The 25,928-nt window shown below is 36.9% G+C and overlaps 2 protein-coding genes across 11 annotated transcripts; one reads left to right on the forward strand and one right to left on the reverse strand.

Moving 5' to 3' along the window:
* Window positions 1-1,311: 1,311 nt before the first annotated feature.
* Window positions 1,312-25,928, forward strand: LOC103721159 (U-box domain-containing protein 52-like). Of its 10 annotated transcripts, XM_088712957.2 has the most exons (12): window positions 1,365-1,460; window positions 1,627-1,681; window positions 4,189-4,433; window positions 9,589-9,710; window positions 9,813-9,934; window positions 12,559-12,752; window positions 13,683-13,999; window positions 14,128-14,229; window positions 14,318-14,746; window positions 15,408-16,160; window positions 16,355-16,543; window positions 16,649-16,986. In XM_088712957.2, exons 3-11 carry the CDS (start codon window positions 4,241-4,243, stop codon window positions 16,535-16,537), a joined length of 2,415 nt encoding a protein of 804 aa, XP_088569083.1. In that variant the 5' UTR covers window positions 1,365-1,460; window positions 1,627-1,681; window positions 4,189-4,240; the 3' UTR covers window positions 16,538-16,543; window positions 16,649-16,986. The 10 variants fall into 10 exon arrangements, with proteins under 10 accessions (XP_089783775.1, XP_088569083.1, XP_017701681.2 ...); XM_089927649.1 differs by having other exon boundaries at window positions 1,312-1,460; window positions 16,355-16,986; XM_017846192.5 differs by lacking the exons at window positions 1,365-1,460; window positions 1,627-1,681 and adding an exon at window positions 3,380-3,700.
* LOC103721158 (homeobox-leucine zipper protein HAT4-like) lies at window positions 18,780-20,651 on the reverse strand. Its single transcript, XM_008811232.6, has 4 exons — window positions 20,399-20,651; window positions 19,921-20,228; window positions 19,740-19,819; window positions 18,780-19,388 (listed from the first exon to the last, which is right to left on the reverse strand). The coding sequence occupies exons 1-4, from the start codon at window positions 20,535-20,537 to the stop codon at window positions 19,022-19,024; spliced, it is 894 nt and encodes a 297-aa protein (XP_008809454.2). The 5' UTR covers window positions 20,538-20,651; the 3' UTR covers window positions 18,780-19,021.

Raw genomic sequence — 25,928 nt, forward strand, 5'->3', positions numbered from 1 at the left:
TCAGATTATTTTTTTTATTTTTTTTTTACAGGCTTGAGATTGGATTTAACTATGTTCTAACTCGAAAACCCAATGACCCGAATATTGCAAAACAAATTATATATGTAATATATATAAATATATGAATATAGAGAAAATTGCTTACATGATCTGTGTTGATTCATTTTCTTCATATTTGGATTTATATCTTTTTCTCATGCAAGCTCTCCTTAACTCTCATCCATGCTATTTTAGTTCCAAGATCCCAGTTGACATTTATTATTTTAGAGAATAAGTAGAGTTTTTATTTAAATAAAACTTCTTAAACCAAATTAAATAAAGATTTTTATTAATATTATTATATTAATAAAAAAATTAATGGCATTACTAATAACTATATCTTGTTAATATGCTGATATTAATGAAAATACTTTTCATCAGTACTATATCCAGTCTATATCCCATGCAGGTTGTTAGATTATGCTAATGCTTATTAATTCCGATTGCATTTTTTATGAACACGATCCTACTTTAAGCAAAAGTACAACCACAAATAATCTTTTTATATTGTATTTAAATATCTCCAAGATGCAATACTTGTCTATTTCTTGTTATACGTAGGTTCTATCATGGTTTTATTATCTATAATAATATATTATTTTACTATATTGATATATATATATATATACTATTTAAATTTTTTATAGTGATTATATCATAATTTTGATATTAATAATTTATTTTAAAAAATAATTAAGCTCTTATATCTATTGTATTCTATTTTGTCTTTATTATCATTCTATTATATATATTTCTATATTTCATTTTAAGAATAATTGGAAAAATGAGAAAAAACTATATCCCGCGTATTGCACAGGTTATATACTAGTATATATCTAAAACCGAGACTTAGCTTGTGTGGAGTTCTCCATTCACCATGTGGATGCTAGTATTAATAACGCCAATATTCAACTATTATTAAAGTTTACTGCTTAAAATATAGCATACATTAATGATGCAGGTATTGATGTGCTTGGCCAGATTCGTTGGATCAGGTCCCTTCCATTTGAGGGAACCACCTTAAGTGGTCCCTTAGATAAGAACAAAGGGCATGAATTTGAGGGGGAGGGGTGGGTTTGCTCTCATTCTTTCTCCCTCTATTTCTGTAGGTCGGGGTTTCACTCTCAATCTTTCTCGCTCTATTTCTCTTGGTTAGGATTTGCTCTCATTCTTCCTCACTCTATTTCTGTAGGTCGGGATTTCACTCTCATTCTTTCTCGCTCTATTTCTCTAGGTTGGGGCAGGTTGGGCGGCGGTGGGGGGGGGGGGGGGGGGGGGGGGTGGGGGAGGAGGGGTCTTGCTCTCATTCTTTCTCACTCTATATCTCTAGGTCTCTATTTCTCCTCTCTGAGTTAGCCCTAGAGGAGCCTCCACTATGTCCTCTCTCTGTCTCTCCTACCTTGTGACAAAAATAAGATAAGGTTAGCAGCTCGTTCCTTTATTGTAATGATAATTAGCAGAGAAATTAGAAGTTTGGGTTTCCTAAAAATTTTAGAAGGAAATTTTTGAATTTTGGAAATTTTAGAAATTACTTTAAAATATTAGTGTGCCATTGGTTCTCATGTGTGTGGTATTTTGGATTATTAGGTTTCGAGAAACTTCTATGAAGTGATTTAGTTACCTAGTGGTTGGCATATGCAAGGTAAGTAAAAATTACATCTTGTAGTATTTGTTTAAAATTAATTATGCAAATTGATATCATATTTTTAAAATGAAGTGCATATGAAATTTTGTGATTATATGAAATCTGACTTATCATGGCAATTCTATTAAATAATTACATATGATTTGAATCACCATAGAGGATCAAGCTTGAAAAATTATAATTGCTGCATATTCAATTTTAAAACTAGAAAATGGTATGAAAAAAGAAAAGAAGTTTTGATACACACACACACACACACACATATATATATATGTGTGTGTGTGTGTGTGTGTGTGTATCACTTAACTCTTGGCTTGGCTATATATGGATTCAAATAGGATTAAGTGACCTACGTCATAGGCGTTAAATGTGGCTACATGATCTAGGCCACAAGAGATGTATGTGTCCGTAGTCTAGGCTGTAGAGTTAAGATGGATTGGAAACTTGATACTGGGTACAAATATATAACTATAAGCATAGTTGATTATGAGATTGGATATAATCTATCGATTTATATTATTGAAACGATGAAATGCTATTGAAAAGATGAATGTATGATTTCAATAGATAGAAATTGTTGAAAGTAAATGTTATAAGCTCTACTTATATATATGTATCATGTTCTGTATAATTTAATTGAGCTAAACTATTTGAATTAGCTTGATACAATTCTATAAAGTAGATTTATTACTTACAGAGTTGTACTCATAATCTTTATCTATATATATTTTTTTTCAAATCCAAGATCGAATGATTAGACAGATATCAGCTTGTACGGAGAAGCAGATCAAATTTTAATCGGTTTGTATATATTAAAGTGTTGCTAGAGGATTATAAATGAGTAACTTAAATGCTAAAGATTTTGAGTTATAAATTTCAGTATGATTATATGTGATATTTCAACTTAATAATTTAGTTTGTTCTAATAATTATTATTGCTTCATGTTGCAAAATGTTTTATATGTTTATAGAGTCAATCTCTGTGAGTATACGGTGGTTGTTAGACTCAAATTGTAATTCTGGTGTTAGGGATTAAATATTTATATCCTATTATCAGCACCAAAGATGTAACACATATTTCACCGGCATTTAATATATGCTAACCCAAATCCACTAATATGTCCTTATTTTGGTATTTTGGTCCCATGTGTCATATTTTCCACTCTATTTCCTCGTCAAAATTCCAACTCATTTCCCTACCTACCCCAATTCCTAGGTAGAAGATGGTAAAAAAAAAAATTCCCAGAATATTCGTAGTCCATTTCTCTCCAGCCGGCATGAGGCGAAGGTCTAACCCTTCTAGTCTCACCGCCCGGTAGCTTCGCGTCGACGCGGCCCTTCATAAACCGCGTGACAGCTGCCAGTTGACCGCGTCAACGCCCGCCGTGGCCGTAGATTGGCCTCCTCGAGTTAGAAAGTTCACATATCCTCTCACGTGGAGCACAACAATCCCAAAAAAAAAAAAAAAAAGGAAATCCAACAAACTCGACTCAAAATTTCACACACCTTCCTCCCTTAAGTCGAATTGGTGGGCTCCACAAGAAAAAGGTGGCCTCCACCAGATGTCACGTTGCATTTGTTATGCTGTTAGTTGTTTCCCATTTCCCTTTGGAAAGATTTGCCGAAGCCCAAGAACAAAACAGCCTCTTGCTTTCCCTGGATTCTAATAGTAGGTCAACTTGCTTATTTTTTGCCCTGTTTGTTTTTTTGTAAGGAGTCCCATCAAATACAAAGACTAATATTTGGGTGCTGGACTCCTGCTCTGCGAACATGGTCTTATCTACTTCTGCCTCCTCAATTACTTCAAAAGTTTGGTTAGGTGTGTATCGGTTGTGGTGGTTCCTTTATGCCAATTCCCATCTGAAGACCCTGGACTTGCATGGGGTTGGGGTCTTTTTATGCCTTTGGATACTTCTCATTTGCCCTCTAAAAGGTAGATTTGATGGTTCTTGTGAGTCTGTGACTGAAGAAAGCTCTTCCTGCAGCCCCGCTGGCCATGGAATGATTCGATTGCGGGTTTGTATTTCCCAGGTTTATTGAAAAATATTTATTTTCTCCATCTCTGTGAGGATTTTATTTGAGGTGTTTCGGTTGTTGGTAGTTTTGAAGTTTCTTCAGTAGAATAAAAAAAATGACCTTAATATTTATTTTTGAATATCCTTTCAGCTGTAATGCCTTTGTTATTTGTATACTCAGGTCTTGTTTGGTTCAAGTTGGAATTTCTCCCAACTCGCACCCCCCCCCCCCCCCCCCCGGCCGAAAAAAAAAAAAAACTTTTTCTATTGTTTTGGGTTCATTGTATCTAAAAGTCTCTTATCTTTCTAAAAGTATTCAATATTTAGACATTGTGCATGATTTCATGGACAAAGTAGTGGATTTCTTGTTCTTGGGTTTTGGCCTTCCTCCTGTTTTTAATTGGCATAATGTATTATGGTTGTAGCCTGTTGTCTAGGAGTAATTATCTTGAAATAATATGAAAAATAGGAAAAAAATTCTTTTGGCAGAGAAGACTGGTTCCTGAGCAGCAAACTGGGAAGGAAAAGGAAACATAAAAAAATGGAAATTCAAGAAGTGAAGGAATCCGAAATATCTTTGCCTCCATCTTTTCTAGTTGTTGCGGTGGCAGTCAATGGAAGTAAGAGTAGCAAATATGCAGTTAGGTGGGCTCTTGAGAAGTTCGTTCCTGAAGGGCGGAATTTTTTCAGGCTCTTGCATGTTCGTCCTCCAATCAAGATGGTTCCGACACCAAGTAAGTTGTGACTTGTGACTTGGTTGTAAACAAAAATCTTTTATTTTTTGTCTTTAATTATTGTCTGTTTTCACCAAAAAAATAAATTGTCTGCTGGATCCTTGTCTTTTTCTCCTCCTGTGATGTTTTTATTTGAATATTGAAGAATAAATTGATTTTTTTTACTGGGAAAGAATTGAAAGTTAAATTGATCAGCTTTGGCTTATTTCTGCCTTACTTTTTTTGAGCAAGACTGTGGTAAAACTCACCCACACATTTCATTGAGAAAATGTAATGAGTACAAATTAAGGGTGAAAGAACACCCAAGAGAAGAAGAGTTGGAAGAAAAGATGATTGAAGGATCGGAGAAGAATTGGAGGTCTAGATTCCACCCAAAAAAAATGCAAACAAGAGCTAATTAAGGCCCAGAATGTCACACTGGCTCCATAATAGACCAGTCCAGTGATGAAGGGAATCTGTTAGGCTCTCTAGGAGCCTACAGATTACTCCATACCAGTATATATATTAAATTATTTTCTACCCAAGTGTACCAGAATCTTGGTGTAGTGCTCTTTAAGTTTAATGAGCTTAATTTGCATAAGCAATAAGGAAGATGCTCTTTCTTCATATTTCTTTTTCATTCCTCAGGTTTAGCTCTTTAAGATTACCGAAACGGCCCACAAAGAAAGCTAAACATTTGTTCCAGTAGTGGAGTGTAGGCCCCCAAAGTGACTCTGATCCATTGATCTTATCAATTTTAAGAAGTTGCAGCTTCCAATGACCAAACGATGACTTCCAATGCTAGCTATTGGCCGATTTGCCAAGCTCCCATCACCACCCCTTCAGCTGTGTTAGTTGCAGGAAGGTTTACAAATAACTTCCTCCCACTACCTTCCTAACTATTCAACACCAATCCTTATTTCAGTGCCTCCTTATTTCCCCTATGAAATTTCTTTCTGACAGTTATTCCTTCTCCACAAAGGCCATTATTATTCAAAGAGTTCAATTGATTAAACTTTCATCATCATGGAGCTCTTAGAAGCATTTCTAAACCCCTATCATCATTGGTGAAGCTGAGCCGGTAGGAATGCAGACACTTGAGGCTTTCATTTCCACCTGAGAGCAATATGTACCACCATGCAAGGGACGATGACATCCAAGGCATCCACACATTGTCCTCTGCTGCATGACTCTTCTCAATGGTAAGAAACAACAAAGGGAATTTGTTTTTAATATTATGAATGCAAAAAGCTTCATAAGATTCTCTCCATGTGTGTGCGCGCGGGAAAGAAAGTTAAAAGCTTCATAATATTTTCAAAACACTGGGATCTGAGGCATCACTACTCTCACCTAGCTTCTTTTTTATCACCTTACAGGTAAGCCACTTGGCACACCATATCTCTAAGTGCTATCTTGTGCTCTGTCCTAATTTTCACATTGTGCTTGGTGATATGGTTGTTCTTCTTGATCTAGTCAAATGAGCATTGGGCCTAAAGCATTGTTCCTAGTGATTTTAATTTCTAGAATGTATTGGTCCATACTGGCCATACTATTCTGATACACGTATACCCTTCAGTGCCGACCTATACCAACACATGGTATTTCAACTCTTGTTTGCTGTGCCAGCACTAGGGGATGCATACTGTGAGTCGGTAGGGTTCCAGTATGGATAATGGCATCGATACTTCAAATTGCAGAAAAGTATTGTTTTTATGATCTACCACGAGTCTTGCATGATCAGCGAACTCATTTTCATTTACTATGGCTCTGACTTGGATTTGCCACCCATTTTGTCATAGTTAGCTACGTCTTATTGATCATCAACCATATTTGATTGGGGGAAAGTGATAGGGGGGGGTGCACTTATTCATAGAAGTCATTACTCATTGCTTATTTGTTGTCATGTCTGAAATTTCCATCATAAATAAATCATTTACCAAAGGAGAAGGAAGGAAATCTAAAGAGTGAAGTTCTTGAAATTATTGTCTAATCTTGACAAAAGAGACATGATGATTTGATATTTTATGCCTTCAATAAAAAAAGATGACTAAAATAGCATTTTAGCTTTCTAGGATTCCACAGTGCATTCTCCTCTAAAAAGTGGAACCATATTTAGTTGGATTGCATTTCCATCCATCTTTTCACTGATATGCCTTCATGAAAAAACTCATCGTGGAAAATACATCTAATTTCATAATTTTGTCATATGGTGTTCAAATAATCATGGATAAAATACAGTAAATCATAGAGAATGTCTATGGTGGCATTTGAAGATGCATAATCAAGTCTCTAGGAACAGCAGAAATATAATAATATAATAATCAGAAGTGTTAGATTTCATAAAATTGGGATTGAATAATGATGCACTACATGGACCCACTCTATACTACAATGATTGGCTCCTTTTAGTTGTGCCTCTAATTTAATCCACTTAAGGATGAAAGGGCCAAAACTACTAATGTTGAGCGATACATTTATTTTAAAATATTTGTTGGAGGTCCAATAACTTAGCCTTATATCCATCTGGCCACGGATCTTGTATTCATTTACCAAGGACTTGACCTTCAGGAGCTGCACCACTCCTTGTTTACAAGTTTTCTCTTGTTAATAATAAGCAGAATTCAAGTGCGCTAGGAGGTAGATGTGAGAATAACAAATTAACAATCATTAGTTTTAGTTATATAATCAATATTTGCCCTCATGCATGAATAATAAACTGAGGGAAGGGAAGTTGGATTTAAGGATTGAAGTTATCTACTATCAAAAGGGTCTGATAGCAAATCAATTTATTCATCATCATGTTGATGGTAGTTTTGAATTCATAATTTGGTTCAGGAATATGTCATTTCTCATCAAATTGGAATTGGATATGGAGCAGAATTCTAAGTCAAGAAGGCTCTAGAAAAGGATTGAAAAGATTTTATGACAATCAAACTGATGTCAGCAATCAAACAATTGGGTTTTCATTCCCCATCAAGGCAACTTTAGCGAACAGAAGGAAGACCGAAGGCCAGTTGGCAGCTACCTTGTTGGTTGTATAAGCTCATGCTGTGAAGGAGCAGCAAATTTCAATAATGACTGAGCATAGGAACTGCATCCATCTTTGAGGCACAAACTAATATGTATTCCTTTTGGTTCTAATATAGATAGATGATTGAAATTATCAGAGTAGTTTTATGGATTTCCACTTTACATTTCCTAGGAAAACTTGGCACTGATCTTTATTTTAGTTGGCCCTTTCATCCATGTATATTCTCAATTCTGCCTCTATTAACCTACTCATCATGGGAAACACATTAACATATTTGGTTTATTTTAATGAGCAACCTTCTAGTAGACATAACAAAAGAAAGACCATAGCTGCATATAGAAGTTGTTAATCAAGTTTATAGCAATTTCAAAGGATCTATATAACTAGTTCGGCAAGTGTGTGATGTTGTTGCAAACATGGGTACAAATTAAGATATCTGTGAGTGCAATAGTAAACCATCATCAACCATGATTTGCAAATATCATACTTCTTAATACCTAAACCAATAGATGTAAGACTATCAAGTCATTAACTACAGTCTCATGATTTATAGCATTTTTAATATATGCAATCAATATATTAAAAAGCAACCACATTTCTGATGCCTATCAGAAAAAATGACTCAAACAGGCAATATTGTTTAGAATAACTAGGAGTTGAACCCTCTAGAAAAACCCAAACATGCTGTTAAAATATTCAAAGACTATCAGTCCTAATAAACTCATACAGAGCCTTTTGGCCCCGCTCTTTTTCTTTTACTCAAGCTGCTCTATGTATGATGCAATCATGTTCAAGATGAGCTGTCTGAGCTGTAAAAAAAACACTAAAAAGCAGCAATTTTCATGTTATAGTTGCTTGAAGGATAGAAAATTTAATATATATATTGATGACAGATGGCATGAGGTCATAAGCATCGATAGATGGAGTGCATTTATAGAAAAGGACAGTTTTTTCATAATCACAGCACTTAACATAACACTAAGGCTTCTGACAGGACAAAATCCTTGGGTGGACCAATTTAATTGAAGTCTTGTATTGTGTGGAGAAAGAATAATCAATTAGCAACACAAGATGCAGTGGTGATATATGAGCATATGAATGTTGGATAAGCCCTTCAAGTGTTAGAAATAAACACGGGAATCCTATATCATTTAACTGTCCTGCATAGTAAACCAGATTGTTTTTAAATATACAGAGATAGAAAGATAAATCTTTGCGCATAGCTTCTTCTCAATTAGTCATTATTCTGCTAATTAGATTCTTAGAACATATTCCTGAACTACTCACAACCAACCAATATTATAACCTGTGGTACTATTGAATATTATAACCTGAACCAAAGTTTTAAATCCCATGGGACAGGGGTGTTCTGGTTTGTCCATAGAATGGGACACCCTACTGTCCCACCCCATCTCGGCGGCAGTCCCGATCATGCATCCTGGTAGATATCCTCCCTCTCTCTCCTTCTTTTCTTTCTTTCTTTTTTATTTTCTTTCTTTTTCTTCTACCTTCCTTTCTTGCCTTTCCTTTTTCTTCTTCTTTCCTTCCTTTCTTTCTTTTTCCCTTTTTCTTCTTCTTTCCTTCCTTTCTTTCTTTTTCCCTTTTTCTTCTTCTTTCCTTCCTTTCTTTCTTTTTCTTCTCCCTTCATTTCTTTCTCTCATTTTTCTTCTTCTTATTTCCTTTTATTTTTTTCCTTTTCTTCATCTTCCTTCTTTTTTCTTTCTTTCCCCTTTCTTCCTCTCCTCATGTGGTGGAGCCTCAACCCCATCCTTGTCCCATTTTCTCAATGGAACAGGACGGCCAGGACGCCCCCCGTCCTGCCAAGACATAAAAACTTGACCTGAACTATTCATGAGTGAGCGCCAAAGCAAGGGTCTGGAAATAAAAATTCATTTTAATGGTCCTGCTAAAATCGTTGCACCACTCATTGCCCTTTTTTTGGTATATTTAATTATAGTTTGTTGTCAAATTTCTTATTTTTTCCACATTTTGTAAACCATACATCTCAAAATGCCCTTGCGTTATTTTTCTACACATGAGTGAATATTTCATTGCATTCATCTTCATTATTCTGCCCATATCTATTGCTTTATTTCTTCAAAGACTGTGACATTTGTTGTTTGACCTGTTACTTTTCCACTTCAGTGGGAAACTATATTCCTATTTCAGATGTACGAGAAGATGTTGCCGCTGCATATAAAAAGGAAATAGAGTGGCAAACAAATTCAATGCTTCTCCTGTACAAACAAATGTGCGCTCAAAGAAGGGTAAAATCTCTTGTTTCTTTTGGATGTATTAAACAAAGAACTTATCAAAGTGCATGATCTGATTTTTTTTTTTTTTTTTTTTTTTTTTTTTTTGGTGTGAAGGTAGAAGCAGAATCTGTTGTAATTGAGGCAGATAATGTGGCTGAAGCAATTTCTGGAGAGATTGCTAAATTTTCAATAAGCAAGCTTGTCATAGGTTCTTCTTCCCGGAATGTGTTTACTAGGTAATATAAATTCGACATATTCTTAGAGATATTATAAATAGTAGCCTACTTTATGAATATAGAGTACTGCAGTTAAATGACTATTGTTCTTTCCTTCAATTTGTGTATTTAATATCGTAGATATAATTGTTGATCGAAACCTCATAAATGAACAAAATTCTACCTTGACTTAAATATTGTTTAAGAATATAATTCCTTCTTGGGCATTTTACTTCTTAGAAACCACTGTACGCACCTAGTGTGATCACCTCTGGAATGCAGTAAGCTTCTTAATTTTAACCCAAAGAAAGTAGAACGAATACACAATGGAACGTGATGCCCTTTAGGCTCTGTTTGGTTTGTGACTAAACCCCAATTACGTACTGAATAATGGGTTTATTCAGCCAAGTGCCAAAAGCTTATGTAACCTGCATAGTTTTACTACATTCAACAGGCATATAAACACCCTTACCTGAATAAAACTAGTCCCCCCTGATTTTACAAAAGAAGGCTAGCCACTTAGCCCTTATCCATTTATTCCTGCCTTCCAAACCAAACAACATTTGCAACTAGTCCAATATATTCCCAATTTCCAGCCAAACAAAATTTAAAACTTATCCCTGGGCAGATAGTAGAATACATAAAAAGGAATAAAATACTTATTCAGTTTTCCTTATTCAAAAATCAGACAGGGCTTTAAGTGTAATGTCTTCTGCTAACTTGTATGGACAGGGATGCAACTTGGACAGGTTGGGTTTGGTTAAGGGTCAAATCTGGCCTAATCCAACCCAAAAAGTACCTAAAGGGAAGCTCAATTCAACCCTACTCTGAATTGCATGAGCTTGAACTACAAAATTTTCAACCCAAACACGAATTGGAAGGGGTTGAGTCAGGTTCGGTTGATTTAAGCTAGATTGAAGTTAGGTTCAATTTGGAGCTTTGTTCTGAATATACAGTTAAGTTTGTGTTTTGTCAGGTTGAAGCCCTTAATGCTGGTAATGTTCAGACAGGTTTGGGTTCAGAACTAGGCATGTCAAACTGTTAATTGTCCAGGTTATTCTGGGACCCCAGGCTTGATTTCATTCCACGGTTAAAGCCTTGATCCCAGCTCCACCTAGCTTAAAGCAGGCCACTTTAACCAGCAAAATAGCTAATCCTAACCCACTCCAATTCAGTATTAAAACTAACCACTTCAACTCGAACTGATCTGACTTTACAAGTTTAAATCCAAATATTATATGGTTGGGTTGAGTGCGGTTAGGTTGATTTGAGCCAAGTTTGAAAAAAAAGAATGTATTTTGGTCAAAAATATGAACTAGGTCAAGCAAGGTTCGCCATCTCTGTACCAAACCATGTGCTAGTATCATCCTTGTTACTGTGTTAGTATGCTTGGTACGGGAGATAGTTTTGGCATACCAACACTCGGTATGCCTCCTATATTGCAAATCGCTCGGTACCAATATAGTATATTACACGGTCAAGTACGCACCGGTACTGACTGGTACGGAAAAACATGAGCTTGAGATTGCATCAAGTTGGAGCCTGGGGCCAAGCTCAAATTATACATAGTTCATTTTTTTGAACCAAAATTTTAAGCATAGGCCTCGCTTGAACTCATTCGCATTTTTTCAAATAGTAAAGGAAAAGTTGACTCATTTGAGTTTCAAGGTTTTTGTTCAGAGTCAGGCCCAAGGAACTGATGTCTTAGCCTAGAAATAAAGAATAAAGATGATCATGAAAGTATGGATCATTTATTAACTTGATCTTCAAATACCATATCTGAATCAAGGGAATTGAGAAAATCATGAAGATAGATGAAAATGCTTATGTTGACGGGGGATAAAAAGAAAGAGTCAGTAATGCATAGCAGCCAAAAATTGATGGGAATCACCTGAGACACCAAATGCACAGGTGCCAATCATGATCTGGGTCCTCTCCTGTATGATCACTGATTTGTACGCCTTCTTCTGTTTTTTTCTTTTTATATTTCATTTTGTTGAATCGTACTTCGTCATTTTTGTGGTATACATTTTAAATTGGTAACTTTGAAGCTTGCTCTTTCATGAAGCTTGTAAACGGTAATACATAAATGCCTGAAGGATGAAATACATGAATTTGTTTCTTTATTATTACAGAGTTGACAATAGATTCTGTTTCTTCTGCGAATGCAGAAATAGATTTTTCTCTTAGTTTCATGATGATTCTTAGATCATGATACATGATAAAGACTTAAGTATAAAGCTTATCTCTGATGCATGCATCATCTATTTTGCCTTTTGTCTCTTAATATTTTGAGACAAAGTTGAGCAAAACTTGTGCTTGTCAAGATGTTAACAGAGTTTTAAGTTAAAATTGTATCATTTGTCCTCAGATGGCTGGTTAAAATATAGTATTTTAGAATTTAATGAGAAGTTTCTTTCATCATTGTTTTCTTCCTCTATCTTCAGTTTCTTCTCTCTCATTATTTCAATCTTTACTGGATGAACACTTGTACATATATTTGCATGGATTTCCTATTTTATTCATTGTGAGTAAATCTTATTCTTCATACCAAGTTTTTCTCTGAAAGAGCCCCTCTTGCACCTGCAATCGCACAGTTATATGTCTTTGACATGATCTGAATTACGAGTACATTTATTTTCTAGGAAAATTGGAAGCAATAAAATGTCTTCAAGAATCTCATCATGCATCCCAGGCTTTTGTACAGTATATGTTGTGTTGAAAGGAAAATTGTTATCTGTGCGTGCATCAACGACAGTGGTAGATGATATGACAAATGAAGAAAACATTTCAAGTACTTCTCGAAGCTTCTCAAGCCTGTCTTCCAGTGCAAGATCAGGTATTTACTTCTGCTAAGAAGAACATTGAGCTGCTTCTAGAAAATATTCAAAATGGAAGGCCAAAGCAATACAATGTACATGCAGCCCCTAAAAAAAAAGATTCGAAGATAATGTAGATATTAGGCATCAATTTCTCTCCCTCTCTCTCCCCTTTTTTTTTTTTTGCCCCCTCTCTGCTTAGATATGCACTCCTATGTTTGTTCATGTTGTGTATACACTTGAAATCAAGTTCATGTGGCATACGTATCAGGTTCCTGAATGTTTTGTAGGGAAGAACAATATTATAAACAAATATGAATTACTATTTTTTTCTATTAGCATATATAATTCCTTATTATTTGGCCAATCTTGTAGTTCTGATAGAGATGGTGCAGTTACAATATTTTTATTTGCTTCATTACATCATTGTAGGCTCTCCATGATGTATTATTCATTTATTTATTCAATTGATAAATATATAAGTTTGTATATTGCATAGGGTCTGCACTTATGGATTACATTTGATAATGTACCTATTTTGGTATGATTCAGTGAAACTTGTGCATACCTGGATTGATGCCTCACTGGATTAGCATCCACTACAACACATCTGCTCCAGTGTTAGAGCCCACATTCATGCCCTAGACATTTAACTGGAGCTGTACCATCAAATATTGGAGTCATCTTCTAACAAACTGACTGTTAGATTGGAACTTCTCACTTCAAGGATCAATTTCATACATTTGTTAAGATCCAACAGTAGTTGCGTATTTTTTATCCTTTATACGCTTGAAGAAATGTTAATCTTGCTAAAAAGGCATTTCCTTTGGTTTTGGCTGTGAATTAATTCAGGAACAGCATTTTGTACAGAAAATTTATGTACTATACGTATTTGGAGTTCAAGTAATGTTTGGATATTATTGCTAATGACCCTTTTATTTTGTCTACAGAATGGACAGACACAGATATAACAAGCTCTTCTCTTCATCATGCATCTCTACCAATTCAGCGTAACCAAGCTCTTGCAAATATAAATAGCAATTTTGTCAATATGGGGGCCAGCCCTTCTGATACCCTTCATACCAGGAGTATATCTTTATTTACTGATGATGATTTCATTAGTTCCAGTTCCATTGTGACAGAAACACAATGTGATAATAGCATGGTTTCTAGTTACAGAAGCTTCCAGACAGATAATCAGTTGCACAGTCCTGATCAGGCATCAACATCTGAAGTTAGAACTGATTCCTCAGTCCCTGGAAATCAGGTAATGAATGTCAAACCTAGAAGCATAGAGAATTATGTCTTTTCGGCAGCAGATCTCACATATGGAAAGACTGTTTATCAGGTCAGATTTCAGTGATTTATCTATTCTGAAATTTTGTCTGCTTGTAGGTTGATGTTAGTTTTGAGCTTGAAAAGCTGAGAGTTGAACTTAGGCATTTCCAGAAGCTTTGTGTGGTTGCTCGGAGTGAATCAAATGATGCTTCTCAGCAAGTAAGCTTGATTTTCTGCATTAGAGACTGGATCTCAGAAGATATTCACAGATTTTTTTTGTCTGAATTTTCTATCTTTTCTGTGGTAGTTGCATGAATTAACTGCACGGCGGATGGAGGAAGAGATTAAACTTAAAGAGATAGAATTAAGAGAACAGATGGTCAGGGAATTGGCAAGACAAGAAAGGGAAAAACGTGAAACAGCAGAAAGGGAATCTAAATTTATCAAGGAATGTGCTGAGAGGGAAGTGTTGCATAGAAAAGACTCGGAGAATAATGCTGCTCGTGAAGCCAATGAGAAGCAACGGCTAGAGAAGGCCCTTGCATGTAATGATGAACCATACAAGAAGTACACATGGGAGGAAATAGAATCTGCTACATCATCATTCTCTGATTGCCTTACAATTGGGAGGGGAGCTAATGGTATAGTTTATAAGGGTAGCTTCCATCATACAACTGCAGCAGTGAAAGTTCTCCACTCCAATGAGGGTCATGGAACCATGCAATTCAAACAAGAGGTGTGGAAGATATTGCAAAGAAGATTACATCTAAAAGCTTTACATATTGAATTTTTCTAACAATAACCACAAAAATATACTGATTTAACCAACTCAAAAGCTTCTGCTACAGCATTAACATTGTTAATTACGTTGCATAGATCTTAAGAAATTTCTATCCTTTTGAAGTAAAGAAATGCTTTCTAGCTGTTAATTATGTTGCACAGATCTTAAGAAATTTCTGTCCTTTTGAAGTAAAGAAATGTTTTCGAGCTATTAATGTTCAAATATTTTTGCACTCACTTTGTTTAAACTGAATGTGATTGGAACATGTAAAGTTTGTTTGTTTTAACCAAGGTCCGCCATACCGGTACCGGTCGGCGTACCGGTGGCGGCCTGTACCGGTGGCGTACCGGTCTGAACCGGTCCCGTACCGGTCCGAACCGGTTCCGTACCGGTTCTTCAACAATAAATTACCGGTACCGGATTTTACGCTGATCCGGTACCGGTCCCAAGCTGAACCGGTACGTACCGGCCCGTACCGGCCGGTATGGACCGGTATAACAGACCATGGTTTTAACTAATGTTTTGCTTAGTATTATGCATTGTGATCCCTAAATTTTTTTTAGTTTTCTTTTTTGGACTCCTTCGAGTGTCTCACTGGACATTTTTCTTCTCTCAGCTTGAGATTCTCAGTAAAATTCATCACCCGCATTTGCTGCTGCTTCTTGGTGCCTGCACTGAGCGTGGTTGCCTGGTCTATGAATACATGGAAAATGGAAGCCTAGATGACAGGTTGCAATGCAAAGATAATACAGCCCCTCTTCCATGGTTCCACCGGTATAGAATAGCTTGGGAAGTTGCCTCAGCTCTAGCTTTCCTTCACAATTCAAAGCCAGAACCTATCATTCATCGGGATCTCAAACCAGCAAATATTTTGCTTGATCGTAACTTCGTGAGCAAGATTGGTGATGTTGGTCTCTCGACATTGCTTCCTGCGGTGAATCTTCCGATGTGTACAATGATTAAGGACACGACTCCCGTTGGAACAATGTTCTACATCGACCCTGAGTATCAAAGGACTGGTTTGGTCTCCGCAAAATCAGATATCTATGCTTTAGGGATGGTAATCTTGCAGCTGCTGACAGCAAAACCACCTATGGGGCTGACCCTCATTGTGGAAAGAGCATTAGAAGAAGGAAACTTGATGGAGGTTTTGGATCCTGGGGCTGGGCAATGGCCTTTAGAGGAGACTCAGGAGTTGGCTCTTCTTGGTCTAGGCTGTGCTGAACTGCGGCGCAAGGACAGACCTGCTTTGAAGGAACAAGTTCTTCCTTTGCTAGAGAAATTGAAAGTGATTGCGGACAAGGCCCATGTTTGCGCATCGCATACCCCATCTGCCCCTCCTAACCATTTCATTTGTCCAATTCTTCAGGTCAGTATATCATTAGCTCTTGTCTACTCTATGCTTGGTGTCTATTCCTCTTCATATGTGGCTGCCATTTATGAAACAAAAGAAAAAGAAAAAAAAAATTCTACTACTTGATCTGCTTAGTTTGCATCTTCGAATTCCATGTAGATTTGTTCTATATGGAAGACTAAAACCCATGACACTGAAATTTGGCACAGGAGGTGATGAATGATCCCTGTGTTGCATCTGATGGGTATACGTACGATCGTAAAGCAATTGAGATATGGCTTGGCATGAATGACAAGTCTCCGATGACAAATTTACAGTTGCCTAATAAGAACCTTATACCCAATCATTCTCTTCGGTCTGCAATTATGGACTGGAAGTCTAGGTCTCAATGATGCAATGTGAGACCCATCTACTCCTTTTTGTAAAATTAAACCAATTATCTCATCTTTCATTGAATTCCTTGTGTATTGCATGGTCAATGATTCAAGCCTACTTTAGCACAGAAATTGTGACATCCCATCTTTTATGTTGCATTGGCGTGATCTATACAGCTGAAACAAAGTGTCGACATTGGGGATACAATATTACAGGTCAGAGAAATGGAAAGGGACAGTGATATGAAGGTTGAGATATTTAGTTACATGGATTATTGCAGATAGATTTAGCTTGTACTGTCTGGTAAGCTACTTTCGTAGTCTTATAGATAACTGAAAGCATGGAAAAATACTATATATTTGGGACAGATTTTTGTTGATTATATTGAAGGTACCTTATGGTTCTGATATGTACAGTTAAAATACATTTTCTGCTGTGGTTATAATAACTTTTTCACCCTTCAAAACTTGTTTTATTGGTGGTTTTGGTTTCTGCTTGATAAGCATAAGCTCAGAGTGACTTTAGGTAAGACATGAGATTTGGCCAAAACAAGTCCCATTTCAAAATTAGGACTTCATGGAGTGACATGCTTCCTTTGTGGATTCTTTCTGGTTTTGGCTTTGGTACAAAAAGTCTAGACAGGGTTATTGATGCTTACCCAAGCACAATCCATTTAAAAATTACAACTTATGTTTGAAAAGGCACTAGCCATTCCAAAACTTTTAAACTCTTCTCACTTGGCCAAACTATATTTCCCATGTCCAGAAATAAAAAGGGGTTGGTGCATGTACTACTGTGAGTTCAATCCAAGAAACATTTAGATGGGTGTGCAATTTTTATAAAAAATGGTGGTTCAGTGCACAAGGCTCCTATTATTGTCGGATCAAGAGATCATTAGATGTATGTAGCTTCACCTTCACAGGGATTATTTTCATATTTCGAACTCATAACTTTTAGGTTATAATGAAGTAACTTTACCATTGTGCTAAGGCTCACCACCACAAGTATGAAACCTTATGCCAGGGGCAAATAGCAAAACGGGTCAAGTTGGGTTAGCCTCCTATCATACATCTACAATCCACTATTGGTGTTCTATGAATTATGGTTCATTGAATGGAATATCCACACTATCCTATGATAATCGACAACTTCTAAAAATATTTGATAATCAATTCTTATATATCTAGGATCTCTTATACATCAAAAGAATAGAAATATAAATGAATTTAATGACACCATGCATTGTTATGTGGTTATTTATGGCTTAGAAATATTCAAATATTTGGATTATGGTTTTTACGATCTTAAGGTTTATCGTTGGTTATCAATAGAGTGCCATGGAAAACTAGCAGTCATATTACTTGTTATAATGCATTAACTCAATCACCATCATGCCTTTGTATCCACTTAAATGTGTAGAAGTAAAGATTATAAACATCTAAAATGTAATTTTTGATCTGTGTGCATTTAATAAAAATTGAGTTTGCATTGGTAAATGATCCATCATACATTTTGCTGTGATAAGATAGCAGCTTCCAAACATATCAGGAGATCCTTTCTTGACTCAAAGGAATTGATATTTGTTATCTAGGCCAATTCTAACTCTGCTTGCAAGGTTAAGGCGGGCTTCAATCTCTTCCTTTCATCACAAGATCTGGAGGCATTCTCCACTATCACACCAATGCAGTACCAATGGTAGATTATAACACACAAAAAGGGTGTGAGGACCTAAGTGGGTGGATATTTACTCACATCGGTTATATATTGGAAAAATCCCAGATACCTACATAAAGCCAAAGAACCAAAATTACACTTTCTCTGTAGCCTCTTACGATAAAGTCTTGGGTCATTAGAAAAGGTATTAGAGCAATCATAATCCATAACCCATATAGATTATAAGACTCTCTAAAGCCAACCGTGACATTTATTATTAGATTTTATTAAATTTGGACTCTTGGTCTGGTGAGGATGCAAGGGCTTAAATGACGAGAATATGTAATGAATTGTGCGAAGGTATGTTTAGTCTCATATTAGTTACGCATTGTCGAAAAGGAACTCAAATAATACCTTCTGCTTAGACTTTTCGAATGAGATCCTAATCTTACATTTGCACCAAGATTTAACCTCAAATCATAACACAATAGAAACATACAAATCCTCTTTTAACTAATAGGGACAATGGAAAGGGTGATGAAAACTTGCACACAGATGGGCTTTCCTTCATTCTTTTGATATCTGACTCAATGCATAGACCTCTCATTGAAGAAATGCTTGGATTAATTGATTAGCAAAAATAAATGGTTTGGTACATGCCCGTCAGAAAAAAATATAGACGGGATTTCATTTCATCACCTTTACCTATCACAATGACATAGGGAGAAGAAAATTCATTCTCCCATTCCATCTCCAACCATGGTACCAACATATCTTTGCATCATTTGATACAAATGTTTCAGCACCAGCATAGCATTGCGTAGTCTCATTATCATAGATACCCAGATTTAGGAGCTCTGATTGAGGTAGGCAGCTCCAAAAGGCGTCAAGGCCCATGGATTTGGATTCGAGTGGGCCGTGCTGGGGAACAAGTGGTGGTGCTGGTGGTTTGCCGGTGGAGACGAGGTGGCGGTGGCCGTGGTGGTGGTGGTGGAGGAGTTGGATGAGTTCGAGGGGGAGATCACTCGCTGGCAGGAAGGACACATGGTGAGGGTGGTGGGAGGCATCATCCTCACAGGCATCTGCATTGGTGACAGCAGCTTCAGTGCCCTCAGCTCGGCAACTTCCTTCTGTAGCCTTCTGTTTTCTTCTGTCAGCCTCTCACACCACCTCTTCAGGTATTCACAGTCCACCTCAGTCTGCTTCAGCTTTGTCCTGTAACAAATTTCACTTACCACTATCATGATCTATTTCCATACTTTCCCCATGGTATGCTTTCATTTATGCTATGCTTTCAAAATGACAATTTTATTCTCCTCCTTCCTTGAAAAAAAATATATTCAGAAATAAAACAGCAGAGCTATACTTTGAGAACCTCTCTTTCACTCAAGAGTAAAAAGTTTCAAGTTTTTGAATTTAGATACTTTTTTTAAAAAAAATATTGCTGAACTAAAGACTTGATCTTATAAAATCAGAATTCATTTTTTTTTTTTTTAAAAAAAAATCATCTTACAAATAAAGTAATATCATGATTTTATGTTAAATAGTTTATTTGAAGACATCTACCTTGCTCTTCTGTTCTGGAACCATACTTCCACTTGCCTTGGCCTAAGGTTGAGCTGCTTTGCCAATGCAATCTTCTGCTTCTACTCATTTATCAACAAAATAACATAAGCAAACTTAGAATCAATCTTTCATTGAAGCCAGTGAGAACAAGAAGTCGAATGAGATAGAAAAAGAAGCTTACTGGATTGAGGGTATTGTGCTCCTTGAAGCACTCCTCGAGAACAGCAGACTGCTCCTTGGAGAGCCGGAGCTTCTTCCGAGAGCCCTCTCCATCCTCCTCATCGCTGACCCCCTTCGAGCTCGTCCTCTCGAGCCGATGGATCTCAGTATTGGAAAATGGATCCCTCCTACTCCTCTTTCCACTCAAACTCGAAAGCGTGCTATCTGGCGACGATGTGCCCTCCTCCTCCTCCTCCTCCTCAAGAACTCTCTCCACCCCTGGCTTCCTGTTCACATCGATCCCCTTCAGCTTCGGCTGCGCCTCCTCTACTGCATTGCATGAAATCCACATCTAGATTTTAGACTCCTTTTTCATCGAAGCTTTTCCAAATACTCTTACCCTCTAAGCCTTGCCTTAGTTATCTAAGGTTGGCTTTATGAATTCTTTATATATATATATATATATATATATTATGTTATGTTAGAATGAAATAAAGTACCTGAAGGAGAAGGAAGTTTAGACCATAGTGGCTTTTGATGGAAGGGGAATGGAGAAGGAGAGGAGGTGGAAGGAGGAATGTGGCTTTGAGAAGAGTTGAGGCTCAAGCTAAGGCCTAGATCCACCTTTTCCTGCATCATCTTTGGTCTCTAGTTTTTTTGGGCCTTCTGCTTTCTCTCTTCAGAAAGGGGAAGAAGAAGGAGAACAAGAGAGATTGGGAGAGAATGAATTCAGCTTTGAGGGGAATGGATGAGGGTGTGGGGAACTTATAAAGAAGAGAAGATAAAGAGGAGGGTGGGGGTCAAGTCTCCTTCAATCATGGCTAACTTGTCAGAGGCTTCACCAATAATGGCAATCATGATTCATGGATGCGTTAGGATGAATCTAGCCTTAACCTAAGCCTAGGGAGTCTATAACCTAGTTTTATTTAAGTAGGTGATCTCCGAGGTTGGGTTCGATCATTGGATGAAAGAAGTCGTCGACCGAGCCCTCAAAACCCGGCGGCTTCGCTGCTTGGCAGGTTTGACTCTCTTTCCCAGTTCTTTGCTGGATTCCAGTAGCATTTGGGTATCAAAAGTAGACAACCGGTGAAATTGTGAAACGGACAAACATGGATGCAGTGGTTGCATTATTATTATTATTTTTTATGTGAGTAGAATTAGTGGCTGGTTTCAAAGCGTTTGACATGAATGAAAAAATTACTTCTTTCGAACTTTTCCTATTAACTAAAATAAGAATTGGATTGGACATGAACAACTATAATAAAAATTGTTATTCGATTTAGATCTATCTTATGTTATATACAAAAATAATAAAATAAATAGTAGTCATCATTAATACATCATTCTATTATATAGTCATTATATGATGCATATAATTTATTTAATACTTTGTATTAGCTTAAGACAATATTTATTCTATAGATCGTAAGAAATTTTTTCTTTTTCTTTTTTGTTACAATGGGACACTATGATCACGTTTTTATTGCTTAAAAAAATTTAATAAACTAATTATTATTTTATTACTCTTATATATAGTTGGGTCTGATTATGTTGTACCTATTCTTGTTGATTCATAATCATAAAATATGGGATGTAGTTTTAATTTTTATATTTCAATGTCTACCTTCGTATGTTCTTACATGTGAAAGTTTATAAAGTTCTTATGAAATTTTCTTTTTTTCTAATATAGATGGTTTGCAATTTCTCAATATTTTTTTAATAATTTTTATTAATTCTATAAATTAACTTTAAATTGAAAGAATGCATCATTTTGATAAATCACCCTCAAAAAAAAAATATAATAGATATTTTTTAAAAATAAAAAAATTATTATAAATATGAGGGCATACAAGGACAAGCAAGCAAATGGCAAGGAAGTCGGTCCGGGAACGGCGGCTCGAGCCGGTGGATAGCGTGAGCACGTGGCGGCAGCGCAGGTAGAGGAACACACGTGAACTCACGGGTGGGACCCACAACTTAGGGTCGTGCGTGTCATGCTGTCGTTCTTTTCCCCGGCACCCCCATTCCCTCCGAAATCATTGGGTTCCCCTCATGTCCCCTCCCCATTTTCCCCCTCATCCATGGCATCACCTCGCCTTCCTTTCAAGGTTAACAAATGCATCTTTTGTTAATCAACCTGTCAAAGTATCAGTTGCACATATAATAATAATTCAAGCGCAATAAGATATATAAAGATAACACACTTTGTAGCATCATGAAGAGCAATAATGTTAACATCAATGGTAGAATTAGGGGGTTGAAACAAATATTTTATATAACAATTTGTGCAGATGTTGTACTAAATAGTATTGTCATTGCTAAATTAAACTCAGCTTACATGTTACTAGAATTTTTAATTATGGATGAAGTTTTAAAGAAAATAAATAATGTGCACTATCAACAATTTGGCCCATACCAACAGGGACAAAATTGGTAGTTAGTTAAGCAATTAATTAAAGCTGCTATATAGTGTGTTTTTGTCATGAACAGCTTAGATGAAGGCTTCTCAACAGTTTGAATTATGAAATAAATAAATAAATAATGATCTAGAAGGGAATATAGCTTGTTTATTAAGTTTTTGGGAGGCATTTTGGGAGAAGTGATTGCTTGATTGATGGAATAGAACTCAAATAAGTTAGGAGGGAAAAAATAAAAGGAGTAGATGGCCTCTACTTGCGAGATCTTGTCGGGGTGGTGTTGATTAAGTGGGGCCCTAACTTGTGCCTGCTAGCTGTCCCACGTGTCCCCCAATCATGCCTACCCTCCTTGGCTTACCGACATCCAGAGAGGGCCCCAGTCCCGGGTACGAGGCTTCCCCTCCACGTGCTCCCCACATGGGCCTGCCCTTCTCTCTCACTCTCTCGGGTTCAAGGATCCAAATCCAAACCCGTTAAGCAAATATTTTTCACCAACCCTAATTAAAATACGGATATATTCATACAGACAAACGGAGCTGCATATTGGGCAGCGTCTTACGTGGTCATTCATTCTAGAAACACCCTGTAGATTGGGGAGAAAGAGCCACCTATAGCGCTCCAGATATAAATTGAATCACCCATCTTAGCCAATATATATATATATATATATATATATATATATATATATATATATATGATATAAAATTATCGATCATAATTTTTTTTTGATTTCATTTATTGCATCAAAATACTAATAATTACAGGATCCTATTATGCACACCATGTCTGGTTGTTCTCATGTAGAAATGTAATTGTAACTAACAAAAATCTAACAAGATTTTTTAATTTTTTTATGTATATATTTTTCTATGGATATAATTGGTAGAAAATATATGAAATTATGCTTTCATTGGCAAGTTTAAGCAGGATTTTCATTAAGAACTTCGGTTTAGCTAGTCAATTAGATTTATATCCATCGTACCTGGAGATCAGGTCCTAACAATATTCATTATAATTAGGTAGACTAAATGAATGGATGAGATCAATTTCTTTTTCATAGAGTAGCATAAGTCGGATCTGAATCAAGTTGGATTTGGGTTAGATCCATATCTACCCGTTTAAGCACAAGAGGTGGGTTAAAGTCAAAAGTCCGACACCCACGTACACCCTAACCAGGGCCTAATAATATGCACTGATGGCTGTGATTAATTTAAAAGAACCATGTGGAGCTTACGTGGGATCTCAGGGTAAGCCAGCCTTGCAAACAGTACGGAACCCGACCGATGATACGTGGGAGGACGGTCAATGGCTGGCTTCACACGAACGAGATCCCAGCGGTCAAACACCATCGCACAAACCAAAATCATTGGAGATTTTTAATATAGATATCGACCTCCCTAGATTTCCAGCTTCCAAGCAGCTTCTTCTCATGTTCCAAATGGGACTTAAAAAATGAACCCACTTGGGTGGCCGCACGTGCCGGGGAAGATTCCTTGCCATGCGATTGAGCTGCCGGGTCCCGTGGACCGAATCTCGACCGTTGGTTTGGAAGGTTTGGTGGCTTTTTGGAGCCCTAACGTGGGAAGTGACGAGGCCGAGGAAAAGTTGGTACACTGGGGCATGGAGCGCACGTGCGGGGTGGCCTCAGGTACGGTGCACGTGCACGTGTGCTCGGAGCCAGCTGTGCATGCTAGGAATTCAAGTGCACGGAGCCTATTATTGTGTTTAATCATAGCAAATTGCCATGGATTGCCCATGACAAGTATTCAAGGATGTTGTTGGATTTTACTCCATGCTTCTTGTCCCATTTCTTATCATGATCGAAGTAAAATTATTTTCTAGCAAAAAAAAAAAAAAAGTAAAATTATTTTCTTGAGAGATTCATTAGGGACACCACTATCAGAGTTCGAATCTTGGAACAACCTTGGATCTCTTTAAGTAGAGAGAGTGCCAACTAGCTGGTTAGGGGTCAGCAAGATTATATATATATATATATATATATTCTAAGCACCACATTTGACATGTTTGATGCAAATGGGAAGTATGAATAGTAATGATCCTTTGATCTTACCATTCACAAATGCACCTCATTTTTATTGAGATATTCCAATATTGTCTATATTTTAAATAAGGGGAATGAAAGAAGTGAGAGTTTAAACAAGATGGATGCATGTAAGAACATCTTTAGCATTAATTACGAGAGATGTGATTGTTGGATTTTGGATCAATGTGATATTAACTTAGAAGATTGATAATTTAGAAAGACAAAAAGCATGGATAAGCCCATCCTACCCACTCGAGCCATGTCCTTTGAATGGTTGGTTCTTGGTCAAGAGCATTATTGGGGGAAATATTGGATACTTCGACCTTGGGCTAGACCTGCCCCCTCAACTTCAGATACAAAGTGAGAAGAACAGCCTCGACCCCAACCAAGAAGCCATCAGTCGACCAACCAATATGAGCAACCTCGACCCCAGCCGAAAAAGCCATCAGCCGAGGAGAAAAATCAATATGTGTACATGCAATACCACGTCGATCGTACTACCGACCGTTATTTGATCATCATTGCATACCACATCAGGCCAGGTAACGATATAATGGGCTTTCCTATATAAAAGAGTAGCTCAGAAGGCCTCAGGTGTACATGCAATATTACTCATAACGCCTATACTTTACTGAAATTCTCTTTCTTCGATATTGTTGCCTCTCGATTCTGACTTAGGCATCGGAAGGTCTTCCGCCTAAAACTCTTCAGCAAGCAAAATTTCTGCAGGCCACACATGGAGGAGATTCATCCTCCACACCTCGATCAGCCTGCTCAACTCGTCTCTAGCCGACCTCACTGTGGTCTGAGTTGCACTCCGATCTCAGCCTAATTTTGGCGGCAATAAGCATAAAGAATCACATGCATACATGAGACCTATTAATGACCTTTACCCTAACACCTATAAAACTATTTGATCTGATTGCGTAAGTGTCATTTGAGAGCAAAGGTGACACCTAGCGAACACCCTTTGTTATGCTAAGAGGAAAGGCAAATAGCATTCTCACACATAATTTTTGTAGGAATCTTTAGTGTATAGTATTACTATCACATTAAGTGCATCTTGCCATCTCCCACATGTTGAGAATGTCATTATATATATTGGAAGGAAGAAGAAAATTGGCGTGGGTCATGGTGGTGGTGAACTTGTCCCCACCCTATGTAGTGGCATTGCATGCCTATGTTAAAATTTTCTAATTATCTTCGATGACTAGCTTAAGGACCCTACTGCATCGAATGTACTCATGTTTTTAACAATAATGAAATCCTTACCACCGTCATTTCTTCTTTTTTTAACACATCTTGTTAGTTGTTTTTCCAACCATGTTACTTCACTGCACAGGGTGGCCATCATCTCCAAACATCACAGGTTGTTCATTAAAATTTCCAGCTACATAAGTTTGTCCGATGCTATCATTTCATGTAACATTGCATCCTGGATCATTTAGGATGCCTTTCTTTGAGGAGATAATATCTCCTAGATATTGCTTGAATGATTTATACATTATTAGAGCATCTAATTCGCAGGTGAAGACTATTTTGGTGGCCAAATGATGAGGAGGTCGAGTT

Source organism: Phoenix dactylifera, chromosome 16 (assembly GCF_051530095.1).
Source record: "Phoenix dactylifera cultivar Ajwa chromosome 16, Ajwa_hap1_PhDact_Kaust_v1.1, whole genome shotgun sequence".
Classification (NCBI taxonomy): domain Eukaryota; kingdom Viridiplantae; phylum Streptophyta; class Magnoliopsida; order Arecales; family Arecaceae; genus Phoenix; species Phoenix dactylifera.

Excerpts from the sequence above, each read along its gene's own strand:
- LOC103721159 (XM_089927649.1), top strand. The coding sequence starts at position 4,241 with ATGGAAATTCAAGAAGTGAAGGAATCCGAAATATCTTTGCCTCCATCT. Across the intron at positions 4,434-9,588 it reads CAAGATGGTTCCGACACCAA|TGGGAAACTATATTCCTATT; the intron begins GTAAGTTGTGAC and ends TTTCCACTTCAG. Across the intron at positions 14,230-14,317 it reads CAAATGATGCTTCTCAGCAA|TTGCATGAATTAACTGCACG; the intron begins GTAAGCTTGATT and ends TTTCTGTGGTAG.
- LOC103721158 (XM_008811232.6), bottom strand. The coding sequence starts at position 20,537 with ATGATGCAGGAAAAGGTGGATCTAGGCCTTAGCTTGAGCCTCAACTCT. Across the intron at positions 20,229-20,398 it reads TAAACTTCCTTCTCCTTCAG|TAGAGGAGGCGCAGCCGAAG; the intron begins GTACTTTATTTC and ends CATGCAATGCAG. Across the intron at positions 19,820-19,920 it reads AGCACAATACCCTCAATCCA|AAGCAGAAGATTGCATTGGC; the intron begins GTAAGCTTCTTT and ends ATAAATGAGTAG.